Below are 17,718 nucleotides of genomic sequence, written 5' to 3' on the forward strand. Positions count from 1 at the left end.
CGCTCCGCGCCCGCTGCTGCCGCCTAGCGCACTGCAAGCTCGGGACGCCCGGACAGCCGGAGCGACTGTAACCTCGGCCAGGCCTTACCCCGGGTACGGGGACATCAGCGATGCCCCGCCTCCCACCTGCAGGCAAGTGCTGGGCCCCGGGGTGTGCAGCGAGCGGCGCTACGGGCGAGGATAGTGGAGAGCGGGTGTTTTACGAGCATTAATTTGTGAAGTGTAAGCATGTAAAATATAGTATAGTACAATTTTCGACCACTGTTTTGGCAATTTTTTATTTTTAATTGTGCATCAAAATAGAGATTTAAATATCCCCACCTGCCAAAAAAACGGAAGAGGTCGCTACGCTCAAGGAGCTGAAAGTCCACTGCGGAGACGAGACAAACCACACTAGGTCTTATTTCTTCTACCTAACCGTAAATTTATACCCATTAATCCAGATGGCCCTTTTACCACATGCCACCCATCGCCAGACACAGATCCTGGCATTTTCTCCCTTGTATATTAGTTATTTCTGCCCATGGCCTGTATCTTTAACACAGAGCTTCTCATCTACAGCACTACTGACATTTTGGGCCAGATAATTATTTGTGACAGGTGCTGCCCTGGGTATTGTAGGATATTTGCAGCATTCCTGGCCTGCATATACTAGAAATCAATAGCAAACCCCTACCCCTCACTTATAACAATCAAAAATATCTCCAGATTTAACAATTGTCTCCTAGGGGCAGATTCATCACTGATAGAGAACCAGAGCTCTAACACTCTGATAACCTTCTTGATAGCAGAACCCTGTATTATGTACATCTTTGTGCCACTTCCCACCCACACATAGCCTTGTACACAGCAGACACAGATGTTTATTCAGTAAACTTGTGCCAGGTAAAGCACGCAGAAATATGTCACTAGAGAAGAGGATGCAGCCAGCAGCACATTTTGTTGTCAGAAGCTTCGTTATCAGAAATAGAACTACTAGGAGGCTGGATGGAGAGGAGAGCACCATCTATTTAGTGCCCATTATATCCAAGGCACTGCGCTAAGTGATCTGCCTGTGCTATTTCACTTTACTCCACACGATAATCCTATGCAGATTAGAAAGCGGAGGCATGAGAGTCACAGACACTTGTCTAGAAGAGTGGGAATTTGAACACAGGTCTTCAATAGCTAGAGTTCCACTTAACCACACCTTTGTTCAGCAAGACAAAGGCTTGTTGGGAATCAAGTGTTTCCCTTAGAGTTTTTCTGAAAACAATTGCTTAACCCTCAAAACACCAAAAGTTGACACAGGTCCCTCACTGACGGCAGAAATATGACTCAATGATATTTACGCAAGTCCTGACTTGTCAAAGCATGCTTAATGTTAAAATAAGAACGTGAACTAACATTATTGATCACTTAATGTGCCAAGCAGTCTTCTGAGCCTTTTATATGTATTCTGTTATTTTTTACCAGAAAAACATTTGCTGTTTCAAAGTCACTGGGATGAAGATGAGCTGTTGTAATTCAAAGACCTGAATTTCAGCCCCAGCACCGACATCCAGTTTCCCATGAGAGAAATGGCTGAAATCGTACATCTCCTGTTTACCATAAAGGGTTGCTGGAGCATCAGAGGTGAGTAAGCATATGGTCAAAGCATTTTGTACATGGTAAAGTGCCACTCATCTTTATATATAGTAAGAGACAGGATCGCGCTCTGTTACTCAGAGTGGCATGATCATAGCTCACTACAGCCTTGAGCTCCTGGGCTCAAGCAGTCTTCCAGCCTCAGCCTCCTGTAGCTGGGACTACAAATACACGCCATCAGGCCCAACTATTTTTTTTTTAATTTTTTGTAGAGATAAGGTCTCACTACATTGCCCAGGCTCAGAAATTCTCATGTTTATTTTCATTGTGGAGTGGCCACTGAAGTGAGCCCCAGTTATGAGGAAGGAAACTGACATTTCCATTAATATGTCCCTCTGCTTCCTTGCCATTCTCCAAGTGAGATTCCTGGGACCGCTATTGGTTAACAGTGCAACTTCCTGAACCCCCCTTCAGGTTTCTGTGACCAACTAAGAAATTTTACTGCTCCACTTCTGCCCAACTTTGCTCCCCAGAGATATGCATAGAGTGGCTGTTGCCAGTCTCACATGATGTTAAGTTGATATTCAGGAATAAGGTAAAAGTCAAAATGTCAGAGTCCACAGTATAAGATAGAAAGGAAAGAATATTTCATTCCTAGTGTCTACAGATTAAAAGGAAAACCTAGATCTTCCACCATTAGAAGGGATGAATACCCCAGCAGTGTGACTACTATTTGCTAATACACTAGAAAAACACTTTTCTCTCCCATTTCAGATAATGTAGAAGGAGGGATGGGTGAGAGCAATGTTAAGTGTTGGATTCCAGGCTGCTCCAACAGCCGCAAAGTAATTCTAGTCACAGTTTACCCCCAGCAGATTCACACAGTGAGAAATTCATAAGGTCCTGTTTGCACATTTCAATATTAAAGCCCCAAGAACCGGGGTCATTTGATGGTATTAATAACAGTCCTAAAGATTCTGATAGCAGTGACATTTCCGAGAAAGAAATGCCAGGGCACCCACGCATCAGAGAGATCAACATTTGATACTGCGCATTGTTGGCAGTATTCAAGTGCTAATCATTCCGTTTTTGTTTTCCTTCTACCATATGCCTTTTTTGAGATTGGTTTGCGTCTCTTTATCGTGAGAGCTACCTGGTTTTGCTTATTACTAACTCCTTTATCATTACGAGGTCCACTCCAGGGCTATTTAAATACTTGAAACGAGGAACAATTAAGCAGTCTGCTGAAACTTTAGTCTAGGAGGAGATATAAGGTTACTTCCTTCAGTAACACACTCCGCTACATAGTCAGGTGAAGATTGTCTCTGTAGAGGCTTCTGGATGTGGTTGTAGGAAGCATGAACTGTGCAAGCTCGCGCTGAAGGAGGACGAGAGGATGGACTTACAATCTTGAAATAGAGTGTTTGGAAGAGCTGACCTTGGAGCAGAGCATTGCCGAATATCTGAAAGATGTCAACGACCCTCGCTGCTGCTCGGAGACCTTGGGGATGACCAGCACCCACGAGCATGCCTGGATGGTTCAAAAAGGCGTGGTATGGGCTGGCGTCTTTACTCAGCTTCTCCTCCTTCATCCTGATCATCGTTGCCCTGGTAGTGCCCCACTGGCTGAGTGGGAAAATCCTTTGTCAGACTGGAGTGGATCTGGTCAACGCCACAGACAGAGAGCTGGTCAAGTTCATTGGGGACATTTACTACGGGCTCTTCCGAGGGTGTAAGGTGCGGCAGTGTGGGCTTGGGGGCCGCCAGTCCCAATTCACGAGTGAGTATATTGGAGGCATGAAAGCTGATTCTAGGCACTCATTTTTATTAATGTGTAAGGGTGCTTATGTCTCGTTGTGGAATTTGGCTGCTGCCTCAATGTCAGGCATAATGTCAAAGTCCACAGTGAGCCAAGGGTTCTGGATCCACATCAAAAAGATCTTTCCTTCCTTCCTTGCTTGCTTCCTTTTCTTTTTCTGTAGAGGTGTATAGAAACATTAGAAATAAGGATTTGTGCATTTTTGCAGTTTACCTCTATTAATAATGACTATTAAAATATTGAGGGTTTACACATGTCAGACATTGTAAGCACCTAACACCACCTGTCTCCTTAAAGCCTTACAACAAAGTTATACGGAAGGAATTGTTAATGATCCCATTTTCCAGAGGAGTACACTGAGGCTTGGAGAGGTTACATAACTTACCTGAGGTCACCCAGCCAGGAAACAGTAGAGCTGGACTCCAGACCCATGCCACGTGACCACAACAAGTAGGTGGAGGCTGCCTGCAGAACTGAACCTTTGGGAAGCATGATGACCACTTCCACATCTACTTTTGTAAAAGTTTCATAGTCTGAGAAAATGCAAAGGGGCACTGTGCTTGGGTTCTGGAACCAGACTACCCCGGCTGGAACCCCTACTGGAAAGTTTACTGGTGGGGAGACCTCAAGCAAGGCACTTGCTTGCTCTCTGTGAACGTGAGCGGGCACGGACTTTGACTGGCGTTCAGTGTGGCATCAGAGCTGCCCAGGATGTAAGCAGAGCAGTCTGTGCAAACAGGAATCCAAGCGGGACTTAGAAATGGGCTTCTGGAAAGGCAAAAACAAAACAGGCAATATTCTGCAAGCTTTTTGAATCGATGAGATCACTGGTGAAAACAGTGTCCACCCAAAACCGTAATTAATCAATACCATGCCAATGCAAGGTGATACAGAATTGTATTCATTCCTTTATTTCTATATTTCAGAATTATAGTAGTTTATAGAAATCTGGCCAAGGTAAATGTCGTATTAAATTTATAAGGACAAAAAGCTGGAACCGTTGACAAATATAATACAAATTGTCATCATTTAAATACACAAAAATTTAGGTTTGTTATGTATATTCAAGATCAGTATGTCTGGGCATATTTATATTTACCTAGCAATTAGATTAGACCCTGGATATTGAAAAAATAGCTCCATCAAAATTATAACATAAAACTTGAAAATACACACACATAAACAAATAAAAAAAAGAAATGCTAAAAGCTAACCATGACAAGTACATGGACTACTTGATTCTGAACTAGATGCTTTGCTATAAAGGATGTCATCAGGACTGTAGGGGCCAGGAAAACTTCCCCTTTGCACTCTGAAGGTTCTCTGAACAATCTACTGACAAAAGGCAGATTAATAGGGAATATGGCATACACATTTATTAGCATGCATAGGGGAAAAATCACAGAGTGATTGTCCGCTATCTCAATGGGGTACAGATGGTTGTATCCTCTTCATCTTAGGGGAAAGGGAGATGGGGAAGTGTGGATGATTTTAGGGGACTAGTAATTTATTTTTAGGGAAACTCAATGGGCTTAAAGAACATACAGTGAGCTGGGACAAAGTCTGTTGGGCCCACAGAGCAGACATTGATTTGTGACAAAAGTCTGTCCAGCTGTGTTAACAGACTTTAGTCTTTCTTCCTGTGATATGGGTACAATTAATGAACACTCAGGGAAGGGACCAGAGGTCTTTTTCTTTGGTAAGTCTGGATGTAGGCAGGTAAGGGAACGTCAGAGAACGACCTCATCCTGTGCTTATGAGACAGACAAAGAATGGAGAGACACGAGGGAGAGGGGGGGCCAGAGAGACCTTGAGGCTTCTTCACAAAGCTTCATATTTTAGGGGTGTTGGTTTCTGAACCCCAACAGGACAATTGTTGAAACTGGAATGGGGTGAGAAGATTAAACAGCAGTCACATGCCAGCATTAACCTAATGACCAGACCCCTGCCATTCCCAGCTCACAGAAATGTAAACTGCTTCGAGTGGGAAGCTGCAAACAAATGCATATTTTGTTTGAGTCTTGGAGAAAGTCAGAAAATACTTCTTGCCTTCCTCCTTCTTCCTTCTTAGAAGGACACCCATGGGAAACATTCCCCTGGGTTCATCTAACATGGTCTGGTCTGGAAAGCATCAGAACCCTGTGAGAAGCATAAAGGACATTTTATTCTTGTCCCTGAGTAGGAGCGTATTTGAGAAGGTTTTGTTTCCTGCTGCCCCGGGGTTGTCTCAGAGGAGGGTCTATAAACATCCATGCACAGTACCTTGGATGTGATTCTCTTTCAAAACATTCACAAGGAACCTGGGGCCAAGTTCCTCCTGTGCTTGGCTGGCTTTACCCCAATACAGCTCGGGGACACTGATATTACAAGGTTCTCTAGTGCCAGTCTAGTCTTCTTTAGATTTACAGCTTTTAATTCTAGCACAATGTAACCTTGAGGCAGCTACGGGGTATATCAGAGCCTCCCACAACCAGGAGTCTGTTTCTCCTGGAGTCTCTTTCTGACATTCACTATCCATCTGTAGAAAAAAAAAATCCCCGCAGTTGCAGATCAGTGTAGATGGGGACATAAGTGAAAGTGCTTTGTAAACTGTGGGATGGGGAGGTTTTATTGGGTCTTGTTCACAAACAGCCACTTTCTCATCACAGAGGTCTCCCCAAAAAATCACCCAGGGGAATGAATTCCCATGCCAATGATGGAGAAAACCAAAGAACTATTCATCACAAAGATTAAGGTCCTTTTTTTATACCCAGGCCCTATGAAATAAAAACAAGCCAACATGGCTGTTTGGGTGGCTAGAGAAAGAAAGAGACAAACATTACTTTAGCATTGTCCACACATTCAATTGTACTATGGAGTATTTACAGACCAGGCTCTTAGGAAAACAGGGATGAACAAAACAGACAAGTACCTGCCCTAGAAAAGCTTACCATCTGGCCAGGTATAGTGGCTCATGCCTATAATCCCAGCACTTTGGGAGGCCAAGGTGGGTGGATCACCTGAGGTCAGGAGTTTGAGACCAGCCTGGCCAACATGGTGAAACCACATCTCTACTAAAAATACAAAAATTAGCCAGGCGTGGTGGGAGGTGCCTGTAATCCCAGCTACTCAGGAAGCTGAGGCAGGAGAATCACTTGAACTTGGGAGGTGGAGGTTGCAGTGAGCCAAGATTGTGCCATGGCACTCCAGCCTGGGTGAAAAGAGTGAAAATCCGTCTCAAACAAAAAAAAAAAAAAGAAAGTAAAAGAAAAGTTTACCATCTGATAAAGGAGAGGCAGGTAAATATATACTAGGCACAGAACACAGTATCTGAAGCCACTGCCTTGTAGTTCATTTCCTTCCATTTTTACTATGCTAGAGAAGAGATTTTATTACGCCCATTTTACTGATGAGGAAATTAGAGATCAGAGAAATCAATACATAAAATAATTTATTTAAAAGCACCTAATATAATAGATTGCTTTGCAGCTTTTAGTTCTCTGGTTCCTCTCTACTTCGTGCCTCACAGGTATTCCACTAGTGGCCAGGACCTGGGTTTGACTTCAGATGTCCTGCTTTTCTTATTTGCCCTGCTGGGGCAAAAAGGACTGCCAGACCTCCCTGGGATTCGGAGCAAACAAATTATCTAATAGTTTTAGACGCTGATAGAATGATTAATCAATTCTGGTATTCAAGTGAGTTGCCTCTAATGCGTAGGAAACAACTATATCTATTCAAATTCAAAATGAGACCTCCAGAATTCAAAAGACTCTATGTTTAGAATTTTAAACCTCTACTTATCTATGCTTTCTGATTTTTCTGCTCTAGCCCTGTAATAGAGTAGTTAAGCTGACACTTTCTTGCTGTGGGAGCGTGGCTAAGCTATTTCACTTCTCCGAGCCTCAGTTTCCTCATTTGTAAGCGTGAGAGAGGGTGTCCATGAGCAACAAAACAAAGAATATGTATAAAGCCACCAGCACATAGTCTGCACCCCATATAGGTGGCTGTTGTCATTTATCACCATGAATCATGTGTTGTCATTTATCACCATTAATCGTGTGTAGAGTCATGGATTTCAAGCTGGAAACTTAAATTTAATTCCTAGTGGGAGACATCTAAAACTCTTGGAACCTGGGTTTCAAATATGAAAGGCAAGTGAGCAACAGCTTTCCTAGGGCAGCACTGGGTGTCAGGCTAAGGCAGTCACCCCTCAGAAAGAAAGTAGAAAGAACTGGTGCATTAACACTCCTGAGAAATGATTTGAATTTCTACTTTCTTCTTCTTTTTTTAAAATAATTTAGAGACAGAGCCTTGCTATGTTGCCCAGACTTATCTCCAACTCCTAGCCTCAAGCAATCCCCCCATCTCGGCCCCTAGAAGTGCTGGGATTACAGGCATGAGCCACTGCCCCAGCCTAGAATTTCTAAATAATGACATATATTAAAAAATAATGAATCTCAATTAACCATGAGGTCCTGAGCCCTGAGTTATGGCACAAGAATGTGGGGGTTGAGTGAGATTTGCCCTTTGCCAATAAATATTTTTTAATTATAGTTAATGCACTTCCTACTATGAAGGCCGAGGACTGGGCACTCTTTACCACCCTCTCCACATCACTCCATATGCCCCAAATTCCCTCTCCCCCATCATCCTAATATGATTATTTCTCAATTTTTAAAAATCAAATCTGGATATGGGTTCAATCATTATGTGGATATAATTCTTTCTTTTTAAAAGATGAATTATATACATTATGGACATTATGGATACCTTAATTTATTAAATCAGTCTATTCACATATTGTTTTTTCTCCAATCTTTTGCTATTGTAATGAATATCCAATATTTGATCCACGCTTTGAGCACATGTGGGAGTGCTTCTGGAAAATAAATTCCTAGAAGTGAATTTGCTTTAGTAGATGTTGCCAAACTGCCCTCTAACAAGGTTACATGAATTAATATTTCTACGAGACTTGAGAGTGCCTCTTCCTTACACCATTGTCAACACGGTGTGTTAGCAAACATTTTGATTTTTGCCATTCACATAGGTGACTGTTTTCTATTGTAAGAGTTTTGGTGAGCATTACTATGTTAGTCATGTGTCCTAAGGATTGCCTGGTCAAGAAAGGGGATAATGAAACAATTTAAAAATCAGGCACAAGTGGCAGGGTCTGGTGGCTCATGCCTGTAATCCCAGCACTTTGGGAGGCCAAGGCAGGCAGATCACTTGAGGCCAGGAGTTTGAGACCAGCCTGGTCAACGTGGTGAAACCCCTATCTCTGCTAAAAATGCAAAAATTAGCCAGGCATGGTGGTGGGTGCCCATAATCCCAGCTATTGGAAAGGCTGAGGCACGAGAATTGCTTGAATCAGAGAGGAGGAGGTTGCGCCAAGCTGAGATGGTGCCACTGCACTCCAGCCTGGGTGACAGAACAAGATTCTGTCTCAAAAAATAAAAATAAATAAAAATCAGGCACAAGCTACTGTGTCTGAGACAAAAAGGGGCTGAGGGTTTGAAAAGAGAAAAAAAAGTCTAAGGGACATTAAGATGGGATAGAGGCACAGGGAAGAAAGACGCTTTACAAAGACAAACTCACTGGAAAGGAGCTCATCTTCCAGGGTAAAATTTCCAATGCTGATTAGATAACCATAGAGAGATAAAAATAAATGGAAATTCAGAACTGGAAAGAAACATCAGAACTCACAGTGTAAACGTGGAGTGCCTGAAAATGTGTGGGTGGAAAGGACACCTAACGGGAAAAACAAAAACTCTAGTTCTCAGGATTGGGAGACGCCAACCTTCAGTGACTAAGAGAGGCAGGTGAACCAGCAAAGGAACTAGTTCTATCAGGGCGGGTATTCATCAGGGCAGGAACCTTGGAGCAATTGCAGAGGAATGAGTATGCTCAGAAGTTCTGTAGCTTTCATAATGTTCAATTCTTCATTTAAAACTACTAAAGATCATGATTTGACACTGTTGATACCATACAGTTGTGAACAACAGTTCTCAGAAAAGGAATTTGGAGGAAAGAATTTATTCCAGTTAACAGTTTGCAAACCAGGGAAACACAGCCGCTGGTGTAAAAGGAAGATGTATTCCAGAGAAGAAAGGGAAGGCTCAGATTTTATAGCAAAATTTCCCGCCCAGGTTTCCAATCAGGTCTGTTTATGTAAATAAAGGATTCAAATTCACTTAGTTCTGATTGGTCGATACAGCTGAACACTGATTAGCTGATACAGCTGAGCCCTGATTGGTCATTACAGCTGAGCCCTGATTGGCTGAGACAGATCTCAAAGATTAAAAAGGTGTGGGTTTTCAAGGAACTCAGAAGATGTGTATGACTCCCTAGTCAGTAAATGGCCACTTGACCCTATTTTAAATTTAGACCCAGTTAACCATCTTGAAGGACTGGCTCTTTCAGGGTCACATTTGTCCTCGTAGTATATTGAACTATAATCTTTAATATAGAGTTTAGAGCTGCCTTGCCCAAACACAAGCAATTTAATGTCTCCAAGCCTGTGGGTGAAGGGAGTTTATAAAATCTACCTCATGTCTTTGTCATGCGCATTGAACAAGATGACGATGTAAAATGTTTGGCCCATGACTGCACTTAGTAAATGTTGATTATCCTCAATTCATATGCAGAGATTACTATCCCTATTGTACTGATGAAGAAACTGAGGCTTGAGAAGTCACATGACTTTCCCAAGACCGTCAAAATATAACAGCAACAACCACAGCTGCCATTTTTGAGAACTGACTTTCCCAGGCACTATTTGAGCTACTCTATTATGTTATGCCATTTCATCTTCACGGCTGGTACTGGTGGCAAACATAGAGAAAACAAATACAAATTAAGATTTCACTAACTTATTTTGCCATATTCATAAGGCAAATTAATATTTTAATAAAATGTTGTGCAACGTGAGAATTGTGTATCCTTCATACATGGGGGTGAGCAAGGGTCTACTTTGCTGAGTCACTGGGGTCTGTTTGCATCAGTTCACATCAGACCCCAGAGCTTCAAGCTCAGTGCAACTTAAATTGACAGCCAGGGCACATTTTGATTTTGTGTCCACTCTAAGGAAGAGAGGCTTGTTGGTCAACTGACAAGCATGAATCTGGGGGCCATGAGTTCATCTCAGAAAGTCTCCCACTGTTTGAAATCCCCATGCTTGCTGTCTTGCCCTCACCCCTGTCTGTCGAAGCCTTCGTGGTAAGCAAGCTTGGACTTTATGAAAGTGAGTCTAACTCTGACGTTGAAATGGTGGCTGTGTCTTGTCTCCCCAGTCTTCCCACACCTGGTGAAGGAGCTCAACGCAGGCCTTCATGTGATGATTTTGCTGCTCCTCTTCCTGGCCTTGGCCCTGGCTCTGGTCAGCATGGGCTTTGCCATTCTTAACATGATCCAGGTCCCGTACCGGGCAGTCAACGGTCCTGGGGGCATCTGCCTATGGAATGTCCTGGCAGGTAAGAAGTCCCTTAGGGAGAGAAAATTATGTCCACACCGTCACAGGGCTGGGTTGCAAGTAGTTGGGCAGAAGGTGTGAAGGAACTAAAATGCCCCACTGGAGCCTTGACTTTCCTGGGTCTAAGACCTTCTTGATGGGCATGGAATGAATGTCCTCTTTTTCTTTTTTTTTTTTTTTTTTTGAGACAGGGTCTCACTTTCTCACCCAGACTGGAGTGCAGTGGTGCGATCTCAGTTCACTGCAGCCTTGACCTCCTGGGCTCAAGTGATCTTCCCACCTCAGGCCCCCAAGTAGCTGGGAGTACAGGCATGCGCCACCATGCCCAGCTAATTTTTTGTATTTTTTGTAGAAACAGGGTTTCACCATGTTGCCCAGGCTAGTCTCAAACTCCTAATCTCAAGGGATCCGCCTGCCTTAGCCTCCCAAAGTGCTCATGAATTTCCTCTTTAAGTTGCAGAGTCTGTCACAACAAAGAACCATCTTATTAGAGTACGTGAATGGCTGAGGGCTTAGAGCAGTGAAGAGAGATCGAGGTGAAAGGAGGAGCCAGAAGACAGAGAGCTGGAACTAGGGAGAGGTCGGGGCCCGGAGACGGGAAAGAGATGGAGCTGGTGCTGCAGCTAAGGCTGGGAGGAACTCCACAAATGACAGAAGAGAAGGGTAGTGTGAGCAAGAGGCCATTCGTGAAAGGCTCCTCCATTCGGGCTTTGGGTTGAGAAGGGGAAGTAAGTGCCATCTAGTTGCCAAGGTCTTTGGTGTTCCCCCCCGCCCCCCACACACACACTTGGACATATTAATGCAGACATGGCTCACTGGCTGTCTCAACTCTCCCTCCTCTCACCTCCCCAACACCTTGACTGCACCATGCCCTTAAACTAGATGCAACTTACTGAGCAACCACTAAGGGCTGGGCAGGGACCTGGAGATTTTGCATGCATTGCTTCATTTAAATCTCACCACATCCCTGTGGGAGGTATTATTAGACCCACAATTACAGATGAAGAGCCTGAGGCTCAGAAAAGTTAAACAGTCGCACCACAATGAGTGGCAGAGGTGGTATTCCAACCTAGGCATAACTGATTCTAAGCTCTTTATTTTTCCACAGATCCATGCTCTCATTTATGACCATCATGACCTATTTTCCAAGCCAAAAACTAAAAGGTGTGTGTGTGTGTGTGTGTGTGTGTGTGCATGCATGTTGATTTGGGAGTATACTGATGCACAGAAATTAATTCACATTTAATTATGCACTTAACACATCATCTGTAATGAAAATAACAGAATCTTGTGAGATGAGGGCTGTCACAGAAAACTCAGGTCAAATATTCAAGGTACCATTAGAACAATAATCCCTCACTATGATTACCTTATACAAGAATAATATAAAAACAGGTAATTTATTTTATTATGTATTATAATGTATATCAGTCAATCAATTATTATGTATTTGCCTTTGTTTGCAGACGGTAGCCACCTTGTAGAATTGTTTATATACATGGCTTACCCTCATCAAGACTACAGGTGTCTTCCTCATCTGCATGAATCCTCACAGAGGCTGTCATGTAAAAAGTGCTCAACCCTGCTTATTAAATAAATACTTATCTCTGTCCATTCCTTTCCTCAGAGAGATAGTGCTCTCAGACTCTGCTGATGAGAGTATTAGCAACAGGCAAAAAAATCCTGGACAACATAGCAAGACCCCATTTCTACAAAAATAAAAAATAAAAAATAATTAGCTGTCTGTGGTGTCAGGTGCCTGTAGTCTCAGCTGCTTGAGAGCTGTAATCCCAACACTTAGGGAGGCTGAGGTGGGAGGATTGCTTGAGCCTGGGAGGTCCAGGCTGCAGTGAACCGTGATCATGCCACTGCACTCCACCCTCAGCCATCAGAGCGAAACCTTGTCTCAAAAAATAAAAAGTAAAAACAGGCAAAGCTTTATGTCTTTTGACAAAACTTTATTTCTTGCCACTGAGCTTAAAAAAACAACACTGTAGTGTCAAAAGTTAGAAAAAGGTGAATAGCCTTTGAATATCTTTTGACTAAACAATTCCATGTTTGGATTTATGCTAAGGAAATACTGGACAAGAGAACAAGGATGTACATAAAATGGTATTTGCTGTAGCACTTTATAATATCAAAAAATTAGAAGTAATCTAGACATGCAGAAATAAGGTCAAACTTACATAAATTATAGTGTGTGACCTTATTTCTGTAATTTAGTAGAGACTGTTTAGTCTCTACTAAAAATACTTACATAAATTATAGTGTGTAGTGCATAAAATACTATTCACTCATTTATAGTCATGCTGTAAGCCTGGCATGGTGGCTCACGCCTGTAATCCCAGCACTGGGGGATGCTGAGGCGGGAGGATTGCTTGAGCTCAGGAGTTCAAGACCAGCCTGGGCAACATAGTAAGACCTCATCTTCACAAACCAACCAACCAACAAAAGTCAAAAATTAGCCAAGCATGGTGGCATGCACCCATGAGCCCAGCTACTCAGGAGGCTGAGGCAAGAGGATTGCTTGAACCCAGGAGGTCAAGGCTGCAGTGAGCCATGATCATGCCACTGCACTCCAGCCTGGGTCACAGAGCAAGATCCTGTCTCAAAAACAAAAATAAAAACAGACAATAAAGTCATTCTGTAACAGAATATGTAACAACACGTAAAAATGTCCAAGTGAGGGAAAAAAATCAAATTTAAAATCAAAGTAAGAACACCATAATACTAATTTTGTTAAAGAGAAAGAAACGTAAAGAAAAACACTAAAATGTTCAAAGTGTTCAAGCTGGCTTTTAGGATAAAAGTAAATTTGTTTATGATTTTCTCCGGTGTCCAAATTTTTCTTCGATGAAGATATACTAATCTTTTAAGAAGCATCATAAATGTGTTATTAAAAATATTAATTAAAATTGAGAGAGAGAGAGAGAGAGAGAGAGAGAGAGCCCAGAAAGTCAAAGTTTCAAGCAAAACATAGGGAAGTACTTTGGAATTCTTCCAGTTTTCCCGTCCCTCCTTTCCTTTTTCTATGAATGGTCATCCTTATCCTTAAGCATGGAAGGAGGATAATTAAACAGGAGAGCAACAGTTTTTCTTACGTCTTGCCACATAGCCTTCACGGTCTTCATAGAAATCCTAGGATATTTTAGCCAATGAACTTCTCCAAATGTGGATCCCTAGAAAGCATGGTACTGGGTAAGGGGAAAAATTGGAAGAGTGGGCCGGGCACGGTGGCTCACACTTGTAATTCCAGCACTTTGGGAGGCCAAGGCGAATGGATCACTTGAGGTCAGGAGTTCGAGACCAGCCTGGGCAACATCATGAAACTCCGTCTCTAATAAAAATACAAAAATTAGCCAGGTGTGGTGACAGGCACCTGTAGTCCCAGCTACTCAGGAGGCTGAGGCAGGAGAATGGCTTGAACCCGGGAGGCAGAGGTTGCAGTGAACTGAGATGGCGCCACTGCACTCCAGCCTTGTCAGTAGAGCAAGACTCCATCTCAAAATAAACAAACAAAAAAAATTGGAGGGGTGGAAATTCAAAGCTGATAAAGCAGATTCTCTCTTTCCCCACACAATCCTGCCTTTCTCCTTCATACTGTGTGGGTTATCTCGTACTTTTAAAAGCAAATTAAAACTTATGTCTTCCTCATAATTTTTTTAACCCAAAACAAGTTTGTCACATGTGGCACAGAAATGCCACCTCTCATAGAGTTGCAAAACAGAGCCGTGAATGAGGGTGATCTTTTTGGGTTTTAGGCGGCGTCGTGGCGTTAGCCATTGCCAGCTTCGTGGCTGCGGTGAAATTTCACGACCTGACGGAACGAATCGCCAACTTTCAGGAGAAGCTCTTCCAGTTTGTGGTGGTGGAAGAACAGTATGAAGAGTCGTTTTGGATCTGCGTGGCCAGCGCGTCGGCCCACACCGCAAACTTGGTCGTGGTGGCGATCAGTCAAATTCCCCTCCCCGAGATTAAGACCAAAATCGAAGAGGCCACGGTCACGGCTGAGGATATCTTGTATTAATAGCCTTCCCATGTTCACACCCTGTCCTAAGTCAGTTCTGTGTGTGAATGGAGTCCTCGTGTTTTTGCAGCCTTCCCACTCCATCATGGCCGTGTTCTCAGCAGTAAGAAAAAGGATGTGAAGGACCAAGGCTGTTGCCTGGGCCAGAAAAGAAAAACTTGCCTGGAATCCCCAGCATCCTTGCATTCCTCTCTCATAACCTTGGAGTTCAAGTTGCAGCTGGAGACTCTGCCGTTTGCCAGCTGTGTGTGACATTAGACAATTCACTTAATGTCTACATCTCTGTTTCTTCATCTGTAAACTAAGCACAGTAACAACTTCGCAAGGCTGTTGTGAAGTTTAAATGGGTGATGATATTGCCAGATTCTGCATTCTGTAGAGCACTTGACAAATATAAGATACTACATACTCCAATAAGTGTCTGTAGATCCCTGGTCAATTCCATACAATATTGGGCTGGTGAGTGGGGAAGAATTCTAAGAGGAATATGATACTGTTCCTGTTCCTGCCTTCCAGAAACACCTGTCTTTCCACATGACACAGGACTTAGCAACGGTAACACTAAGAATGTAAGTAACTGCCATTTTTTGAGTGGTTACTATGTGCTAGACACTGTTCTAACTCATTTATTAACTCATTAGGTCCTAATGGCAAAAACAGCAATTACTTTTGCACCAACCTAATAATAGAACAGCCATAAGGGACCGAGGAGGGAATTAAATCTTGGGGATGGGACGTGGTATTAAAGAAAGTATCACAGCATGAATATTTGATCTGAGCTTTGAAAGGTGAGTAGACTTTTTCCAGTGGTGAAGGAAGCAAGGTTAGAGAAGGGCACTCCAGGATGCATCAGTAAAAAGGCTGGGCACGGGGCGTGAAATTACAAGGAGGGACTGGGCACAGTGGCTCACACCTGTAATTTCAGCACTTTGGGAGGCTGAGGTGGGCAAATCATGAGGTCAGGAGTTCGAGACCAGCCTGACCAATATGGTGAAACCCTGTCTCTACTAAAAATACAAAAATTAGCCTGCTGTGGCGGTGCGCACCGGTAGTCCCAGCTACTCGGGAGGCTGAGGCAGAAGAATCGCTTGAACCTGGGAGGCAGAGTTTGCAGTGAGCTGACATCACGCCACTACACTCCAGCCTGGGCGACAGAGTGACACTCTGTCTCAAAAAAAAAAGAAATTTCAAGGAGGGCTTAGAAGCATGTGAGTACTCAATGGGATTAGAATGTCGCTTTAATCACCTGTTGGAGAAATTAGGCTGTTTTGTGTTGGGTTTTCCTAAGTGCCACTGGAATGATTAATTTTGTGTGTCACCTTGGATGGACCACAGTACCCAGATATTTGGTCAAACACTTCTAGATGCTTTTTCAAAGGTATTTTTTGATGAGATTAACATTTAAATTTGTGTATTTTGAGTAAAACAGATTACCATCTGTAATTGGATGGAATTCCCTCATCCAATCAGTTGAAGGCCCTAATAGAAAAAAGGCCTAGCTCCCCTGAGGGAGAGAGAATTCTGCCAGTAGACTTTTTGGACTCAAACTGCAACTGTCACTGGATCTTTAGCCTGCCCACCTAGCCTCAGGATTCTGGAATTGCTGGCCTCCTGAGTCATGTGAGACAATTCCTTAAAATATCCCCCTCTTTCTCTCTGTCACTCTACACACACACACACACAGCCTGTTGGCTCTGTTCCTCTGGAGAACCCTGACTAACAGAGGTACACAACTCTATGAACTCATTTTCCCATGGTGCTAGCTTGGATGAATCTTTTCCCAGGTCTCCTATCTTCATGTCATGCAAAAGTTATCTAATGCAATCCTTTTGTAGTTCATGAGGATGACGATTGGGTTTTCATGCACGTGTGTGAGATGTGCTACCCTGGAACCTTGTTATGACATCTGCACATTACACATCTGACCTGAAGGAAAAAAAAGGAAAAGGAATTTTTTTTTAAAAAACAGAGCTTTGCTCTTGTTGTCCAGGCTGGAGTGCAATGGCATGATCTCAGCTCACTGCAACCTCCGCCTCTCGGGTTCAAGCAATTCTCCTGCCTCAGCCTCCCAAGTAGCTGGAATTACAGGTGTGCGCCACCACGCCCAGCTAATTTTGTATTTTTAGTAGAGATGGGTTTTCACCATGTTGGTCAGGCTGGTCTCAAACTCCTGACTTCAAGTGATCCACCCGCCTCAGCCTCCCAAAGGGCCGGGATTGCAGGCGTGAGCCACCGCGCCCAACCTGGGAATTTCTTTTTTTTTTTTTAAGTGATCTAATTCCCCAGATTAGCTCCATCTAAAATGACACCTGATTTGGTGACTTCAGGAAGTGCTCATGTCATCTCTCTCTTCTTTATAATTCCTTGCTGGGCTCACCTGCCCCTTTCAGCCCTCTTTCCACATCCCAGGCATAGCTTCAGCACTATTTAGTGGACTGATGTCACTCACCAAAGATGCAGATGGCACATGGCTAGAAGAGACAGTTATGTGATAGGAGAGGGATCCAAAAGATAGTGACAGACTGCCAAGCTGTCTTGAAAACCAGAGGAAATGTCAATATCGTATCAAGTTTGAACACAAAGTCCTGCTGACTGGTTTTTTAAAATCAACATAAATACAGAAAATCTGACAACAGTTTATATGACAAGTATCTGAGGATCTTGGTACATTTATTCATTCAGCAGTATTGACACTGATCTAGGTGCTGGGACTAAAGCAGTGAACTGACAAAAATCTCTGCCCTCCAGACATGTCATTCTCCCAGCAGCTGGGGATGATTCATACTGAGAAGGCTTGTGATGGAGCTATGCAAAAAGTTAGCACAGTGGACAGACGTGGTGGCTCATGCCTGTAATCCC

The 17,718-nt window shown here is 43.2% G+C and overlaps 1 protein-coding gene and 1 non-coding gene across 2 annotated transcripts; both read left to right on the top strand.

Annotated features, from left to right (window-relative positions):
* Window positions 1-2,866: 2,866 nt before the first annotated feature.
* CLRN2 (clarin 2) lies at window positions 2,867-15,271 on the top strand. Its single transcript, XM_002814623.4, has 3 exons — window positions 2,867-3,346; window positions 10,654-10,833; window positions 14,594-15,271. Exons 1-3 carry the CDS (start codon window positions 3,094-3,096, stop codon window positions 14,857-14,859), a joined length of 699 nt encoding a protein of 232 aa, XP_002814669.3. The 5' UTR covers window positions 2,867-3,093; the 3' UTR covers window positions 14,860-15,271.
* A 1,411-nt stretch (window positions 15,272-16,682) lies between these two features.
* Window positions 16,683-16,786, top strand: LOC112133295 (small nucleolar RNA U13). The gene has a single exon (XR_002914963.2). It is a non-coding gene; the product is annotated as a small nucleolar RNA U13 (small nucleolar RNA).
* Window positions 16,787-17,718: the final 932 nt, after the last annotated feature.

The sequence above is a fragment of the Pongo abelii genome, chromosome 3 (assembly GCF_028885655.2).
Source record: "Pongo abelii isolate AG06213 chromosome 3, NHGRI_mPonAbe1-v2.0_pri, whole genome shotgun sequence".
NCBI classification, from domain to species: domain Eukaryota; kingdom Metazoa; phylum Chordata; class Mammalia; order Primates; family Hominidae; genus Pongo; species Pongo abelii.

Excerpts from the sequence above, each read along its gene's own strand:
- CLRN2 (XM_002814623.4), top strand. The coding sequence starts at position 3,094 with ATGCCTGGATGGTTCAAAAAGGCGTGGTATGGGCTGGCGTCTTTACTC. Across the intron at positions 3,347-10,653 it reads CCGCCAGTCCCAATTCACGA|TCTTCCCACACCTGGTGAAG; the intron begins GTGAGTATATTG and ends TTGTCTCCCCAG. Across the intron at positions 10,834-14,593 it reads CCTATGGAATGTCCTGGCAG|GCGGCGTCGTGGCGTTAGCC; the intron begins GTAAGAAGTCCC and ends TTTGGGTTTTAG.